We start from the raw sequence: 18,867 nt of genomic DNA on the forward strand, positions 1-18,867 counted from the left end.
ATGTCTGATTCCGAGAATAGTGGATCAGAAAGTGATTCATCTGATGAAGAAAATAATGACGATTTTATGTTATTTCGAGACGAACAAGAGATCGGACGACAACGGATTTTGGCCATGTTTGAAGATGACGATGATGAGATTAATTTTGATGGTTTTTTACCGAACTTTGACAAGGATCCTGCTTTCAGTTTTTCTAATGAACAATCGGACGACATTTCTTCAGCTGTTTATTCGGGACGACTAGGTCCAATGCGGATTTTTGACCGAAGTTGTTCAGCACTTGAGTACTTTCAGTTGTTTTTTACAGATGAATTGTTTGAAAACATTTGTTATTGGACCGACAAAAACGCGTGTTACAAAATTGCCACGATCCCAATAACAACAAAGCAGAATGGAAATAAAAAGTTATTTTGGAATTAGACTAGCCATGCTTATGTGTGTTGACTGCCCCAGAAATGAAAGATACTTTTGTGAAAAACCAGACAAGTGGATATTTCATACCCCAGGATTTGCAAAAGTGATCACGTACCGCAGGTATATTCAACTGAGTAGATATTTACATTTTTGTGATGAAACTGATGCTGACAAAAATGACAGACTTTATAAAGTGAGACCTTTCCTTTCTTACATCCAAACTAAGTTTGAGGAAGAGTATTATCCATCTAAGAACATTTCCATTGATGAATGCATGATCCCTTTCAAGGGCAGATTGGGGTTGAAGCAGTACATAAAATCAAAACCAACGAAATGGGGAATAAAGGCATTTCTCTTGTGTGATTCTGCGACAGCGTACTGCTACAGATTTGAAATCTATGTTGCTAAGAACAATGTGTTTGAAGGGGAAAAGATTGGGCTAACCACAGCCGTTGTTCTGAATTTAACTAAAGGAATTGAAAACATGGGACACATTTTGTACACGGACAATTTTTATACCAGCCCTATCCTTGTGTATAATTTGAAAAGTCTTGGCATTGGAATTGTTGGAACTGTTCGTAAAATCAGGAAAGGTTACCCCAAGCAGCTTGCTGACGCCAAAGATCGAGATCTACGTAGGGGCGTGTGCAAATGGATGATGTCTGATGGTATGTTGGCGTTGGTGTGGAAGGATAATCGGTTGGTCCACCTGCTTTCAACAGTTCACCAGCCGGATATAGATGTTTCACGTCGAAACAAACAGGGAGTTTTGGAAGATGTGCGATGTCCACAACTGATAAAGGACTACAACAGTAACATGGGTGGTGTTGACAGGAATGATCAGATGTGTCACTACAGCAAATCTGCCAAGCAGTACAGATGGTACATGCGTCTTGTACTAAAGGGACTGTTGTGGTGTATTTTCAATGCATACGTTATTGAGGGCCACGTGATCGATCACAAACCTGGCAGGGGACGAGCACGTGATTTTCAACAGTTCATCGATGAACTTGTTCATTCTTTGGTTGGTGACAACAGAGCTATCCGGAAAAAAAGGAAACGACCAAGTGTAGATGTTGAGATTCCTGATCATCTTCTGGATGTTGGGTCTCATTTTCCGACAACCGAGGATGTGGACAGTACAAACCACACCTGTGTTGTGTGTACAAAGAAGCACCATGTTTATTCCAATGCAAATGGAGGAGTATCAAGAAAAGACAATCCTTGTAAATTGACCAAGACAATTTTTAAATGCAGTGGTTGTGCCACTTACTTGTGTGTAAAGAAAGGTTCAACATGTTTCCGAGATTTCCATACCAAAGTGGAACACTGGAGATAGTCAATTCACTTACCTGTAATAGTCAATTCACTTACCTGTACAGTTCACCTTTTTATATTTACATTTACTGTTTACTTGTTTACCTTTGTGTTTCTTTGACTGAGGAATTCTTATTGTACTTATTATACTTCATGTGTGTGTATGTGTGCAACACACAATTCTGTGACATTTGGATTGTGTATTCGATAATATGACATTGGACAAAACTGTGTGGATTTCAATTGTATACAGGTTTTTATTTTATGTTAAGGTATACACTGAATAATAACAATATCAAATATATTTATACATGTATTCTTCACTTGTATTAAAAATGTGACTTTAATTTAGTTGAAAACAAACAGCTTTTGTGTTATTTTTTATTTTCACCTGTAATTGCAATTTATTTGACAGGTAATAACAAACAATTTTTTTTTTTTTAAATATCACAAACAGTCTTGTCCTTTTATCTCACTAAATCCAAAAGTTTGTGCTTCTAACTATAAAACTTAATCTAAGACAGCTAATTTAGTAAAGACAATGGAAATTTGCTAATTAGGTCAAGGAAGCCATCGTCAAGGGTCAGCTTGTTAGCAGGGAGCAATCGGTGAAAGGGTTAACTGCGGCAAATATATTTGTCAGCTTAAGGTTAATACAGATTCCAAAGTGTATTGTGTTTTGTTGTGTTTTCTAGTGAACTAAACGTGCTATATATTATATACTTTATATACCTAGAGCCGAGCTAATCGGGTATAGACTGCCCGATACAGAGAGATCTAATAGATATGCAGTTAGGAGAGATATTTGCATAATCGTGTTTTATTCAGTTACGGGTATTATAGGTTCCCCGTGACAGTTACCTAGGCAAAAATCACGTGAACCGACTTCCGGTTCCCTCAGATTTTGAAATATTGTCCCCTGTATCCGTGAAATTTATATATTTTGTGAATGCAATAAACTATTATTATTATAATGTTCAACAAGAGTTCTTGTTTTGGCTTGAAAGTTTGGAATGACATCAGCTGTGATTTCTTGCTGGACTTAGTGTGTGAGAGCTATGCTGCTGTAAGCTTTTATTAAATTCAGATCACAAATAATCTCTGTTTACCCAACTATAGGTCTATAGAAGTAGCAAAACGGTGGCTGGAAAAAAGTCCCAGAGAAAAAATCACAGGGACAAAAAGTCACAATTTTTATATAACAAAATGTGAGTTTGCAGAGTATTGAATATGGCTAAATTAAAAGAAATTGATTAGGGTGAGTTTGTAGAGTGGCCCAATGGCCCACTGAAATGGATCAATCCAAGATTAACCATGCATTGATCTTTACCAGTGGGCAACCTCAGTACACTGATATATGAAACGTAGAATATGTATATAATTGACTATATTTCAGGTATTATGTTTTATTGAAAATTTCAGGCACATGTATTATGTTTAACTGAAAATATCAGGGATTACACACAATTTTCAAGTGAAGTGGACATTACATAGGCCTATATTATATTATCTGAAAATTCCAAGGATTATTCATAAAAACAAAAAAACAAAAAAATGGGGGTGGGGGCAACTTTAATTTTAACCAGATATGAAATTTTTATATGAAATCTTTACAGAAAATTGCCGTTTTAAACTTACCAACACCGTTCAGTCAATGGTGATGTGTCTGAACCTTTTTGAAAATCGGTATCAGTCAGTCAGTGATTCAACAGTGACGAGGTATAAGAAATGAGCGCTAGTCACACTTTCACAGATGATGCTAGTAGTGTAGTACCCATTCACTCCAGGATCACCACTGTGTATCAATTAATAAAGTGTGAAATCCTGTGGCATGCATCCGCGTTAGCGAAGCTTGACATTTGTAGATTCATTTAGTATGACAATATTTTGCCTTAAGTAGTACTTAAATGAAACAAAAAAGTTAGGGGAGAATTTTAGTATTTTTAACGACGGCAACATGTTAAACATTTATTTACAATAACGAAGCTTAGTCGCAAGTTAGTGGTGTTCCACCAACTGATATTCGCACTTAGCACTATCCATTGACAATAAATAAATACACTTTTATTTGTTATACAGTTGTTATGCAGTATATACCAGAGGTTGAAACTAATGTGGGGTACCCCCAAAAATGGAACTGCAATTTATAGCAAAAATGATGGTTGCTATTAAAAACAAATTAAATCTCTTAAATGATACGTGACCCCCCCCATTTTCTTGCAGCTAGATTAGATGTGAGGTGCCACACTTTCTATTGTACTTCCTGGGTGTGTTGAAACGCTGCTCATATCAGTTTTATTAGTAAACGTTAACATTATCGGCAATAGGAATTGATTTGGTCTATTGGAACCATTAACGGCCATTGCAGCAGTGATAGAATATAATAAACTGAGTGGAACACGGAACCGGACTGTTTCTTAAAGAGTTGAAATGGATTTTATAATAATAGTAATAATTTCGATATATAATGTACTCTTTTATTGGGTTTATTTTATTTATTATTATTGTTATAATTATTATTATTATAATATTAACTGCTCTATGGGAAAACTTAACCTTTTTGGGGTGTGTGTGTGTTTATTACTAGAACATATATATATATATATACATTTGATTTGTCCCTAGAAGTATTTTATTGAAACAACTTTATCCCGCTTGATAGTGATAAAAAAACGAGGTATGGCCAACAACCCCCCTAACAACAACAACAGGAACAACAACACCGCCACAAAAAAACCCCACACAATTGATTTTTGAGTCCGGTGACGCAGTGTCAAGAATTGTTTGTCAAACTGCCGTCATCAGAATGCAAGGCCGCTGTCGGCGAATTTTTTATGTTTGCATTATAAACATTTTATAGAGTAACAATCCCGACAGGTTCGGTCTTTATGTGTACATCTACTAGTTGAGTAATTTATTTCAAGTCATACACTGATTATCTAACCACCTTACTAATACAGCTTTAGATTACCACGTCCATTTTCCACAACGTCAAATTCATTATTGTGGCCACTAGGCCAATTACAGGTATTAGAATCTCACTATGTCATATTAGTATTCAAAATATCATATTAGTATTCACTCGGTCATACTAGTATTCACTGTCATATTAGTAATATGTCATACTAGTATGCACTATGTCATATTAGTATTCACTATGGTATATTAGTACTCACTGAGTGATATTAGTATTCAGTATGTAATATTAGTATTGACTATGTGATACTAGTATTCACTATGTCATTAGTATTCACTATGCCATATTAGTATTCACTATGTCATAGTGGTACTATGTCATATTAGTATTCACAATATATTAGTATTCACTGTCATATTAGTACTATGTCATACTAGTATTCACTATGTCATATATTCAAGTATTCACTATGTCATATTAGTATTCACTATGTCACATTAGTACTCACTGAGTCATACTAGTATTCACTGTCATATTAGTATTCAATATGTCATATTAATACTCACTGTCATATTAGTATTCACTGTCATATTAATACTCACTGTCATATTAGTATTCAGTATGTCATATTAGTTTGAAGGAGGATCGTGTGTGTGTGTGTGTGTGTGTGTGTGTGTGTGTGTGTGTGTGTGTGTACATATGTTTGTAAGCCCTTTGACGTATTCCTCTTTCCATTAAGTGAACCAGGACTGATATATCCAATAGCCGATTATTGGTTCGTTAAACAAAACAAATTTCAATTTAACGCGATATTATTAATTGCAATACGCATATCAACTCTCCAGAATAGTCCGAACAAGAGGTCGGAATAGCTTTCGGATATCAGTTTTTGTTTGGTAACCAGTTTATTTTTTGGTATGTTTTTAGAACATATTTTGTGTAATGCTGTATGATTTTCAGTTATAAACTACAAACTGAACACCTACATATAGTGATATTGAAGTAAGTGACTACATACACTGTACATGTTCACTATTGTTGTGCAGGAACGTTTATGTTGGTAACGGCCATTGCAGCAGTGATGGAATATAATAAACTGAGCGGAACATAGAACCGGACTGTTTCTCATTTAAAATGGGTTTCATAATAATAATAATAATAATTTTGATATATAGTACACTGTTTTGATGGGTTTGTTTATTTATTTATTATTGTTGTTGTTATTTTAATATTAACTGCTCAATGGGGAAACTTAACTTTTTTTTCATTTTGTTTTTTCTATTTTTGTTGTTGTTTTTTTCGGGGGTGGGGGTGTAAGCTTAATTCAGCAATATTATGCGAGTAATGTACAAGTCCCGTACCACTCTCTTCACCTCATAGATAATAATAATAATAATAATAATAATAACCTCTTTTTTAATATTTTGTTTATTGTTGCTAGCGGGCTTGGTTTTTGTCTGGTTTGTTTGGGGTTTTTTTTTTTTTGGTGGGGGAGGGTAGGGGTCGATAGGTCAATTGCTCTAGCTCGATTCCGCTTATATGTTAAAGGCATACTATCACAGACCATTGACCTGTTTAATCACCCAACAGTATATTACCAGAACATATAAACATTTAATTTGTCCCTAGAAGTATTTTATTCTTGAAAACAACTTTTTCCCACTTGTTACTGATAATAATAATAATAATAATAAAAATAAAAACGAATTATGGCCAACAACCGCCCCCCCCCCCCCCCCACCCCCCACACACACACAAACAACAACTGTCACAACAACACCACAACAAAAAACTCATTGATTTGAAAACATGTAGGGTATTGTATTTTGAGTCACGTGACGCAATGTCAAACCTTGTTTGACAAACTACCGTAAAGAGAATGCAAGGCCGTTTTTGTAGAATGGGGTAAACAGAAGCAAAAAATACACTAATGAAAAGGTTGTTTAAAAGTCAATTAAAACGTTCTCATGTCAGCTTATTTTATGTTTGCATTATAAACATTTTGTAGACTGACCATCCCGACAGGTTCGGTCTTTACATGTACATCTACTAGTCGAGTAATTTGTTTTAAGTTTTACACTGATTATCTAACCACCTGACTAGTACAGCTTTAGATTACCACGTCCATTTCCAACCCTGTCAAATTCATTATTGTGACAAATTCGCTACAACCCCATGACCAATAATGCAATTACATATATTAGTATTCACTGTGTCATATTAGTATTCACTATGTCAGAGGGCTTAGGAATATTCACATTTTAAAAGGCGTACAAATCCGGTCTTGTACCTAGGGGTGGGATGTACCCCAGTGGTAAAGTGCTAACTTGCTGCGCAGTCGTTCTGGGATCGATCTGTCGGTTGTCTTATTGGTCTATTTCTCGTTCCAGCCAATGTATCACGACTGGTACATCAAGTATCGTAGTATGTACATTTCTGTCCATGGGAAGGTGCATATAAAATGTCCCTTGCTGCTAATTGAAAAATGTAGCAGGTTTCCTCTCATGACTATAGGGGCGGAATTTAGCTCAATCTCTTGAGTGCTCGCTTGAGGTACTTGCTTCAAAGGATCAAAACACCTTGGTGGATCCATTCAGCTGATTGTTTTTCTGTCTTGTTCCAACCAGTGCACCACAACTGAACAAAGGTATGTGTTTACCTGTCTGTGGGAAAGTACATATAAGAGATCTCTTGCTGCATTAGGAACATTTTTACGGGTTTCCTGTACAAGTCAGAATTACCAAATGTATGACATCCTGTAGCCGATGATAAATTAATCAATGTTATCCAGTGGTGTCATTAAACAAAACTAACTTCTTCGGATGACTATATGTAAGAATTACCAAATGTTTGACATGTAATAGCCAATGATTAATTAATCAATGTAGCGTAGCGGTGTCGTTAAACACAACAAACTTCTTCTTTTTCTTTAAATTGTACCTAAACAACAAAAAATGGAGTTGTAAATTAGATTTATATTTGCCAAAGTCAATAAAAAATTTATGTTCGTTGGATAGCAGAATATTTATTTTACACTAAATCTAGAAAAGAATGTTTGCATGTTAAAATATAACGAAATATGACCAAGGTTGATACAAGTCCCGGTTTTATGGACTTCTCATGGCAGAGTTAAAAATAATAAATAATAATAACATCACCAAAATGGCAATGCTATGGAATTCCCTTCATCGTTGAGTCAAATCATTTTTAATGGTTAGGAGCGTGTTTGGTCTAGTTCATCCATCCTGATTCCTTCTAGCTTTTAAAGTACTAACATCATCTCCTTTAAATTTAGACTGCATATATACTTTGAAACAATTCTTAGTTTGCTTAAAATAGTGAAGAAATTTTAGGACAGTAATTATTAAATTTCAGGGATAATTTTCTTCAGCACCATGTTCCGATGTATTGAACCCAATTCTGTGACGTTAAATGCTAGTAGATCTACCTAATCAATTTTCAAAACTGACAGCAAGTGTTGCTAACCAACGTTTTGAAAACAAAGGTCACCTGCATTCCATTGAAGCAAAGGAATGAAGGAAATATTTTATTTAACGATGCGCTCAACACATTTTAATTACGGTTATATGGTTAAGGATCACACAGATATAGAGAGAGGAAACCCGTTGTCACCACTTCATGATCTATTCTTTTCGATTAGCAGCAAGGGATCTTTTATATGCACCATCCCAAAGACAGGATAACACATACCACAACTTTTGATATACCAGCCGTGGTGCACTGGCTGAAGCAAGAAATAGCCCGCTGACGGGGATCGATCCGAAACCGACCGCGCATCAAGCGAACGCTTTACCACTGGCATACGTCTTTCCCCGCATTCCATTGATGTTTTAAATGAATTTATAAGCCTTAATATGAATGCATGGTTTACTGGTAAGTGCAGCATCACAAAAACCAAAAGTCCAGCGCCCTATTTAGGGCCGTAGCGAGGAAAATATTTTGCAGTCATTTCAGGGAGATAATACTTAAAACGTCAAATTAAATAACCACTAACTGCCACCCTGGTATTCTGGCCTCGATTGTCATGGAAAATAGCAAATAGATGTATCTGGTTGAGTATGGTTCAGATGTAGCTATTCAGATATCTCCTAGCTGTTAGTTCATATACTGTCTCTTGTATGTTTCTGTTAAGGAGACTGGAGGTCCCACGTTAATACCTTCTGTTACCAGCTTTGTACCTTGTAGGTTGATTGCTGTTCAGAAGACTGGAGATCCAGACACATTAATAGCTTCTGTCATCAGCTATGTTGTCCTTTGCAGGTTGATTTCTGTTCAGAAGACTGGAGGTCCTGACACATTAATAGCTTCTGTTATCAGCTGTGTTGTCCTTTGTAGGCTGATTGCTGTTCAGACTATTGGAGGCTCTCACAACTTAATACTGTAATACCTTCTGTCATCAGCTGTGGTAAGCTGAATGGACCACAAGTCCACCATGCCGCAAATGCCAGAGTGCACCAGTTTTAGTTTCTGTTCTATTTATTCATTTATTGTTTTCTATTTTAGTGGCTGATGTCTTCACCCCACATCTCCGGAGATGCGTCAGACGTGTATGGATTTCTAGTTTGAGAGAAGCTCACCAGGAAACTTTACATTCTGACCACCAGGAAACTATACATTCTGACCACCAGGGAACTCTGCATTCTGAACACCAGGAAACTATACATTCTGATCACCAGTAAACTATACATTCTGATCACCAGTAAACTATACATTCTGATCACCAGTAAACTACATTGTGAACACCAGGAAACTATACATTCTGATCGTCAGGAAACTATACATTCTGATCACCAGTAAACTATACATTCTGACCACCAGTAAACTATACATTTTGATTACCAGAAAACTATACATTCTGATCACCAGGAAATTATACATTCTAATCTATACTGGTAAAAAAGTAAGACGGGAGTGCAAAACGTGAACTGAAAACCTCCATCTGAAAATCAGTATGTCATTAGCTGCTGTTACAACTACAAAAGGTGAAGTCTGCTCAAAGTTTTGTAGAAGTAAATCTAAATTAGAAATGCACATGCGCGTCCATACTGGAGAGAGACCGTTCAAATGCGGAATGTGTTTAAAGGATTTCTCTTCCAAAAGTAACATTAAAACACATATGAATATTCACACTGGTGTAAAACAATTTGGATGCGATATCTGTAAAAAATCCTTTGATTTCAGTTACAGGTTAAAGCAACATTTGTTGATTCATACTGGTGAGAAACCTTTCAAATGTGATATGTGCACAAAATGTTTTACACAAAATTCATCTTTGAAAACTCACAAAATGCTTCATACTGGTGAGAAACCTTTCAAATGTGATATGTGCACAAAAAGTTTTACAAATGGTTCCAGTTTGAAAAGTCACAAAATGCTTCATACTGTTGAGAAACCTTTCAAATGTGATATGTGCACAAAATGTTTTACAACAACTATAGACTTGAAACGCCATAGTATGCTTCATACTGTTGAGAAACCTTTCAAATGTGATATGTGCCCCAAATTTTTTACAAATGGTTCCAGTTTGAAAAGTCACAAAATGCTTCATACTGGTGAGAAACCTTTCAAATGTGATATGTGCACAAAATGTTTTACACAAAGTTCATGTTTGAAATTTCACAAAATGCTTCATACTGGTGAGAAACCTTTCAAATGTGATATGTGCACAAAATGTTTTAGACAAAGTTCCCGTTTGAAATCTCACAAAATGCTTCATACTGGTGAGAAACCTTTTAAATGTAATGTGTGCACAAAATGTTTTACAGGCAAACAAACCTTAAAAAAACACATGTTTATTCATACTGGTGAGAAACCTTTCAAATGTGATATGTGCACAAAATGTTTTATAAATGGTTCCAGTTTGAAAAGTCACAAAATGCATCATACTGGTGAGAAACCTTTCACATGTGATATGTGCACAAAATGTTTTACAAATGGTTTCTGTTTGAAAAGTCACAAAATGTTTCATACTGGTGAGAAACCTTTCAAATGTGATATGTGCACAAAATGTTTTACACAAAGTTCAGGTTTGAAAACTCACAAAATGCTTCATACTGGTGAGAAACCTTTCAAATGTGATATGTGCACAAAATGTTTTAGACAAAGTTCCCGTTTGAAATCTCACAAAATGCCCGTTTGAAATCTCACAAAATGCTTCATACTGGTGAGAGAACCTTTTAAATGTAATGTGTGCACAAAATGTTTTACAGGCAAACAAACCTTAAAAAACCACATGTTTATTCATACTGGTGATAAACTTCTTCATAACGGTAAAAAGCCATTCAAATGTGATATGTGCCCCAAATGTTTTACAACAACTGCAATCTTGAAACGCCATAGTATGATTCATACTGGTGAGAAACCTTTCAAATGTGATATGTGCACAAAATGTTTTAGACGGAGTTCCTGTTTGAAAGATCATAAAATGTTTCATTATGGTGAGAAACCTTTCATTTGTGGAGTGTGTGCAAAATGTTTTACAAACAAAAGTGCCTTAAAACGCCATATATTGATTCATACTGGTGAGAAACCATTCAAATGAAATTTCCTCAAAATGTGTTACACAGAATTCCACCTTGAGACTACATAACATGCTTCTTCGTGGTGAGAAACCTTTCAAATGAGATTTGTGCACAAAATGTTTTACACAGAGTGCCCAATTAAAAGACCGTAAAATGTTTCATTATGGTTAGAAACCTTTCAAATAAAATATCTACTAACAATGATCTGTCCCCATTGAATGGATGTTGTAGACCCGAGCCTTTGGTGAACATCAACCTCTGGCTTTAGCGAGAACCAATTAAAGGTCATCATTTTATAGTTGACTAATCAGATTCTGTACAAGCAATCTGCACACTATGTAATTATTGAAAAAAAGATATTATCCCAGATATTTTGGCCAATATTGACAATATGCTAATAATTAAAAAAGCCTCATTTTGCGTTGAACTAGACGTCACATTAACTAGTAGTCCCGCAAACAGAGCCATAAAAAAGACTTAGTTTTTGAGTAGGTGGTCATGGAAAGGTAACATCTGTCCTCGTGGCTAGACATGGTCATTGGGGTGTTGTAAGCATGAAATGATTTGATGACAGCGTCAAAAATGCGTGTGAAGAAATTGGCGACCATGTTTCAAACTGGTGCGTCTTTCAGAGTTTAACATTCATATCTCGGTGGCTGCTCCAGGTAGGAATGTGTTTTTGTGGTCAAATAACATGAAAGTAATATTTGTAATATGATTTGATGTAAATTTTACCCACAATTTAAAACAAATGCAACTAAACCTATCCCATCATACTTTTATTATGGTGAAATAATTAAGCAAATACAACACTGTCGAGTTTGTAGAATGGGTAACAGTAACCTAAATGGTCATACATTTAAGCGTCATCTGTTAGATAATCCAAAATGTGCTTGTGGGCATATTCTGGAAGATGCTGAAAATGTATTTTCATCAGCCTCTATTCAGAGTGCATCGAAATACCAATTTACAGAAATATCTACATTTTATTATTTGGCGATCTACACTCAACTAATCAGGAAAATATAGACATTTTAAAATCCGTTCATGACTGTTTTGTTGGCACTAAACGTTTCGAAACTTAATAGCACTGTTTCATTTCTCTACCTGTCTTAGTTCTCTATACGTACGTTCCTTTCTGTAGCTCACTTTTACGTTAATTATCTACTATAATGGTTTATTGTTGTTAGTTATTATGTGTACATAGTCTGTCATCTTGTCACAGCTTGTTTATAAAAAAGGTAGGGAAAGGTCCCTAATATAGGCTTGTAGCCTGTCAACCATTGACCAATCCCACTTGAAAAAAATTGAATAAATATTGTTTGAACTAAATACACAAATAATGCGTTATTTTCTTGATAAAAATGTCGAAAAATTAGCATCCCTTTTTCACGAAGTATATATCCTGTCCCATTTCCATCCTGTCTGTATTAATTACCATACTAAGGAACTCTACTTTCCTCTAAAACAGCTCAAATGTTAGGGGTTTATATAAGTCCATATTAAGTCACAATAAATATAATTTAAAAATATTGTTTTGTAAGTAGATCTGATCCATCAATTCCTCGACGAGCCTGGACATCCCAGTGTCTGTCTAATGGTCAACTGTGATGAACTCGCTGAAATCAAAATTATTCTTGTAGCTCAACTCTACTCTCGTTCTATGAGACCGGTCTAAGTGTTTCCACCCATATTATTTTCTATGTATGTCAATGACTGTGAGACGTAATTACTATCAGATAATTGTCCTTATGTTGAAATACAAATGTTTAAATATATTTTTAATAATGTATACTGACGATATGGTACTTTTATCTGAAACACCAGAAGGACTGCAATAAATGCTTGATTCACCAGCAAAGTATACCTATCAATGGAATTTAACAGTAAACGCCCCTGCGTGTGCTGTAACCTCGCCGTGGTGCAGGGGTGTAACATTCTCTTTGAGAATGGCCAATACAGCACAAAATTGAAGTTTTGAGTAAAATTCAGTATCCGTAAAATTCTGTGATATTTGTGTTTTTGCACAGTTCTTTACAAAGTCATGAATTTTTATATTGATGTTGATCATCACTTTATTTATTTGCATTACCATAGTTTGACACCCAATAGCCGATGTATTTTTCGTGCTGGGGTGTCGTTAAACATTCATTCATTCATTCATTCATTTATACAAATAAGACTAAGGTTGTTAGTTTTAGAAATGGTGGCAAAGTTCGAAATAATGAAAAATGTTTTTATAATGGTTACTAGTTAGAGATTGTAAATTAATTAATTATATATATATAACGATCGTAACCGTACTCAGAAAAGAGCTGCAGAGCAAGGTCGTAAAACTTTATTCTCAATACTTGGTGTATGTAATAAGAATTATTTTAATATTGAAACAATGTTATCTGTATTTGACACGTTAACAGTGTTCTTGGTTACAGAGCGGAAGTGTGGGGTTTTCACCCTGCTCAAGACATCGAAAAGATCCATTTACAATTTTGTAAAAAAAATACTAGGGTTACGAAAAGGCACATGTAACGATTTTGTTTATAATGAGTTACGACGATTTCCATTGTGTATTATAAGAAAACTAAGAATCTTTAAATATTGGATAAAACTACATGTATACTACTAATAACTATATTAAAAGCTATATATGAGGAAATGGAGCAATATGGAGATAATTGGTTAATGAATGTTAAAAAAGAACTTAATGCACTTGGTCTAACATATATATATATATATATATATATATATATATATATATATATATATAGTCGAACCTGTTTATGGCGGCCACTCGTGGGACATGACAAAAGTGGCCGCCATAGAGAGGTGGCCGCCGTATGCAGGTCATATATATCCGAATTTTTAAAAACAATTACACGTATGTTGCAATAGAACTATTAAGGAGCCATATACATGTGCAAAAACGTAATTAAAAACAAGACACTTTTCTTCCTAGTCGTCTCATCTTGCGGTTAAATCTCTGCAGCCACCACAAACAATCCGGTGTTCATCCATGCTTTCTTGTTGTTGGTGTATGTTACTGGTAGAGATTCTGGTGTTATGTTTTTAAAACAGCGTGGTTTCTTGGACGTTCCTATGACTAGAGGAACACATTTTTCTCCGGTCATACTTGCACATAGTGTCACGGTCAGTCTCTCCTTCGAGCGCTTACCGCCAGCACATTCATCACCTTTCACTTTAAGGGTTGCCTTTGTTGTATCCCTGTAAAACAGACCGGTCTCGTCCATATTGAAAATGTCCTTAGGAGCATACCCGTCACACACCACTAGCAACTTTGACTTCCAGTCCTCAACTGCAGTGTCACTTACGTCACCTCGCTCCCCACTTAGTGTACCTGCGACGATGTTGTGCCTATGCCTGAATGAATCCAGCCACCCATTTGACGGTTTGAAACTCGCTATTCCCAAATCTTCGGCAAATTTTAACGCCTTCTCCTTAATCAGTGGACCGCTGACATTTATTCTACGAGCAGTGGCACCTTGGAACTATTTCCAAACCAACATGTTAATATCCTCATTGCCTGTAAGTTTTCTCTGCCTTTTTCCGTCAGAGGGCTGGTTGTTATCATAATCTGCCAACACCTCCGTTTTTCTCTTTAAAATGCCATCAATTGAGTTCTACCCACCCCGAAATGTTCAGCAATTTATCTAGCACTCAATTTGTCTTTCTCTGATTTTTTAATGACCTCTACTCTCTGTTCCAACGTTAACGCGATCGGCCACCACCGCCGATGACTAGTACATCGCACCGTTAATCCAGATTAAAATCACTTGTTAATTAACGAACACAGCTAAGCGACCGACGACCTTTAAAGGACCGCTGTTTATCAAGCCAATTGGTTATATCAACAAAAACATCTTACGTTTTTTTTTACGATTTCCGACATTTCTTTATAACTTGCACTAAAAAACAATTGTGGCCGCGATAGCAGGTTAATTTTCGCTTTTTTATGACAAAAGTGTGGCCGCTGGCCGCGTTGAGCAGGTGGTTGCCATATAGAGGTAAAATATATAGTAAAATTCATTGGGGGGGACCTTAGGGTGGCCGCCATATGGAGGTGGCCGCGAAGGCAGGTTTGACTATATATATATATATATATATATATATATATATATATATATATATATACTCTTCAAAAAAAAGAAACGCAAAAGGGTACAAATGGGTTATAACTCCGATTTTATGTTTCCTACCGGTTCATGCTTTGTGAATATAAGGTCATTGCATGTCCCAAACACATTCCCACGGTTACATTCGATAAAACGCAGCTACTGTACAATAAAGTTCCAAAATGTGAATATTCGCAAAAACGCAGCCACGTGCAAACCATGTCACCACTGCACGTGCGTTGTCTGCACGTGCAACATGAACACCGACAGTATAAAAGTGCAGGGTGTTCGCTTGCCTGGCCTCTGTATCTGGCCGACAGTTGACAATCCAGGACATGCCACGTCTCAGTGAACCGCAGAGAAACAATGCCATCGGCCGACTAGACGCAGGCGAATCCAGAACGGCCGTTGCCAGGGCATTCCATGTGTCCCCAAGCACCATCTCCAGACTGTGGGACCGTTACCAGCAACATGGATCAACACGTGACCTCCCTAGATCCGGTCGACCACGGGTCACTACCCCCGGGCAGGACCGCTACATCCGGGTACGCCACCTTCGGGAACGATAGACTACTGCCACCTCCACAGCCGCAGCAATACCAGGTTTGCGCAGGATATCCGACCAGACCGTACGGAACCGCCTACGTGAGGTAGGAATTTGTGCCAGGCGTCCAGTTCGAGGTGTCATCTTAACACCACAACACCGTCGACTCCGACTGCAGTGGTGCCAGATTCATCGACAATGGCCTCAACTGCGATGGAGACAGGTGTGGTTCAGTGACGAGTCCCGATTTCTGCTCCGACGTCATGATGGAAGATGTCGCGTGTATAGGCGTCGTGGTGAACGTTATGCGGCAAACTGCGTGCAGGAAGTGGACAGATTCGGCGGGGGTAGTGTCATGTTGTGGGCAGCCATCTCACACACTGGCAGAACTGACCTGGTCCACGTGCAGGGCAACCTGAATGCACAGGGCTACATTGACCAGATCCTCCGGCCACACATCGTTCCAGTTATGGCCAACGCCAACGCAGTGTTCCAACATGACAACGCCAGGCCTCACACAGCACGTCTCACAACGGCTTTCCTACAGAACAACAACATTATTGTCCTTCCTTGGCCATCGACATCACCGGATTTGAACCCAATTGAGCATCTATGGGACGAGTTGGACCGACGCCTCCGACAGCGACAACCACAGCCCCAGACCCTGCCCGAGCTGGCAGCAGCCTTGCAGGCCGAGTGGGCCACCATCCCCCGGGACGTCATCCGTACTCTGGTTGCTTCAATGGGCAGGCAGTTGTCAACACATGCGGAGGCCACACCCGGTATTGACTCCAGATGACCTTGACCTTGGTGGTGTGTCCTATCACTTACTCACAATGGACTAGAGTGAATTGTGAACAATCCTGCAACATTTGGTAATTATCGGACTCACCATTCAATAATTAAATCAATTCTCCAAATGTTACAATGTGGTTTTGCGTTTTTTCTTTTGAAGAGTATATATATATATATATATATATATCTATATATATCTATATATATATATATATATATATATATATATATATGGAACTTAACACATGTTGATGACAGTATTTATAATGTACTTAAAGAAATACTATGTGATCTGTTTAAGCAGCAATGTTATAGCAGAATAATTGCAACGCCAAAAGTAAATTTATATCAATATTTGGTAAATGAATTTGGCTTACAGACCTATCTTTAAAAAAATGCCATTACAGTGTTCTCGCTGCTCCATTTAAGCGGGGCGCCCTGCCCCGCTATTCCATTTTGCCGCCCTCCTTTCACGTTCCCCGCCCTCCTTTATTTCTGAGCGCCCTCCTTTATTTTTGAGCGCCCCTCTTTATTTTCCAGCACCTATCTCCGCTATTTCCAAATGCACTTTTTTCCACACAAAAAACCAACGATCAGTCTGCACACTGAACATCAAAGGAAACAAGCCGCGTTGTGTACGAAAAAGCAATTGACAAAACATTTACGACAGTTACCGTAACGTAATTTAACAGTATTTTTAACAGCCTCTATTTTGTCCAATATCTGTATCCATTTGTATGTTTGATAGACACAATAAAAGTTATATTTTATGTAAGCAATGAAAACATTTTATTTTTTACGGATTCGGCAATCTCCGATTGAAAAAAAACCCCTCTTATTTGGCGCCAAATTTGTCACGTGATCAGAACGGTCATTCTGTCTTTTGTTTCCACTAACTATCGTTTGATATTTTGTCCTCTGTTGCAGATATAATTGGTTGAAACTGATGATTTTTACTTTCTGTTATTCTGTTTATTAAGCAGATCTTTATAAAATATTGTAAACTTTTGATTTTGAGGGGATATGAACGCTTATAAAAACAACGGAAGTGGTAGTGTTTATCATTAAAATCATTTATCTTGAGTGCCAAATAATATATACACCGCCTTTACAAAAACGAAACTACTTTTTATCAGCTGGCGATATTTTATCACAGCGATCGATTCATTCGATGAAGATGGAAATAAAAATGTATCTGACATTAGGAGATCACTTTACAAACATCTTTATTGTTTTTCGTATATCTTGAAATCTTTATTAAAAATAATAATATTAAAACTGATCGGTCCAGCAAAACCGGAACTGCCCGTGAATGTCAGGCCGATATCATCTTCGGTTCAGTTAAAATACGAGTTTTTTTTATAAACCCCTTTGCACTTTTTTGTAGGCAAAATAAGGAGTATGTCTTTTCTCAAAGTCTACCAACACACAACAATATGGTAGCCAAACTACTCCACCCCCCCCCCCCCCCCCCCCCCCCCCCCCTTTTTTTTTTTTTTTTGCTCTACGTTTATTGGGTTTTTTGGTGTGTTTTTTTAAGGGTGTGGTGCCGACCGGCCGCCCTCCTTTAATTTTCACCCAGCGAGAACACTGCATTAGACATTTGTCATTTAAAAGAAATAGCTAAAATTAGAATGTGCGCCAATAAGTTAAATATAGAAATGGGTAGATACAAAAACATTGAAAGATCTCAAAGAATGTGCACACTTTGTGACAAAAATTAAATAGAAAAGAAAGAAATGTTTTATTCAACGACGCACTCAACACATTTTATTTACGGTTATACGGTTACGGATCACACAGATTTTGAGAGGAAACCCTTCATGGGCTACTCTTTCAGATTAGCAGCAAGGGATCTTTTATTTGCGCTTCCCACAGGCAGGGTATCAGAAACCATGGCCTTTGTTGAACCAGTTATGGATCACTGGTCGGTGCAAGTGGTTTACACTGAGCCTTGCGAAGCACTCACCTAAGTTTGGAGTCGGTATCTAGATTAAAAGTCCCATGCCTCGACTGGGATTCGAACCCAGTACCTACCAGCCTGTTGACCGATGGCCTAACCACGACGCCACCGAGGCCGGTGAAATGAAATGGAAGACGAGTATCACTATTCTCCAATGGTCCTAGATTCAATAATATAAGAACCAAATTTATAAAACATTATTACCAAAGACATCCAAGCGTTTTAAAACTTGTTCAACTTGTAAG

At 37.0% G+C, this 18,867-nt stretch overlaps 2 protein-coding genes across 2 annotated transcripts; both read left to right on the plus strand.

The window, feature by feature from the left end:
• LOC121386158 (piggyBac transposable element-derived protein 4-like) lies at positions 1-9,348 on the plus strand. Its single transcript, XM_041516957.1, has 3 exons — positions 1-151; positions 507-1,640; positions 9,173-9,348. The coding sequence occupies exons 1-3, from the start codon at positions 1-3 to the stop codon at positions 9,346-9,348; spliced, it is 1,461 nt and encodes a 486-aa protein (XP_041372891.1).
• LOC121386159 (zinc finger protein 708-like) lies at positions 5,507-10,808 on the plus strand. Its single transcript, XM_041516958.1, has 2 exons — positions 5,507-5,650; positions 9,173-10,808. Exon 2 carries the CDS (start codon positions 9,621-9,623, stop codon positions 10,806-10,808), a length of 1,188 nt encoding a protein of 395 aa, XP_041372892.1. The 5' UTR covers positions 5,507-5,650; positions 9,173-9,620.
• Positions 10,809-18,867: the final 8,059 nt, after the last annotated feature.

Source organism: Gigantopelta aegis, chromosome 12 (genome assembly GCF_016097555.1).
Source record: "Gigantopelta aegis isolate Gae_Host chromosome 12, Gae_host_genome, whole genome shotgun sequence".
NCBI classification, from domain to species: domain Eukaryota; kingdom Metazoa; phylum Mollusca; class Gastropoda; order Neomphalida; family Peltospiridae; genus Gigantopelta; species Gigantopelta aegis.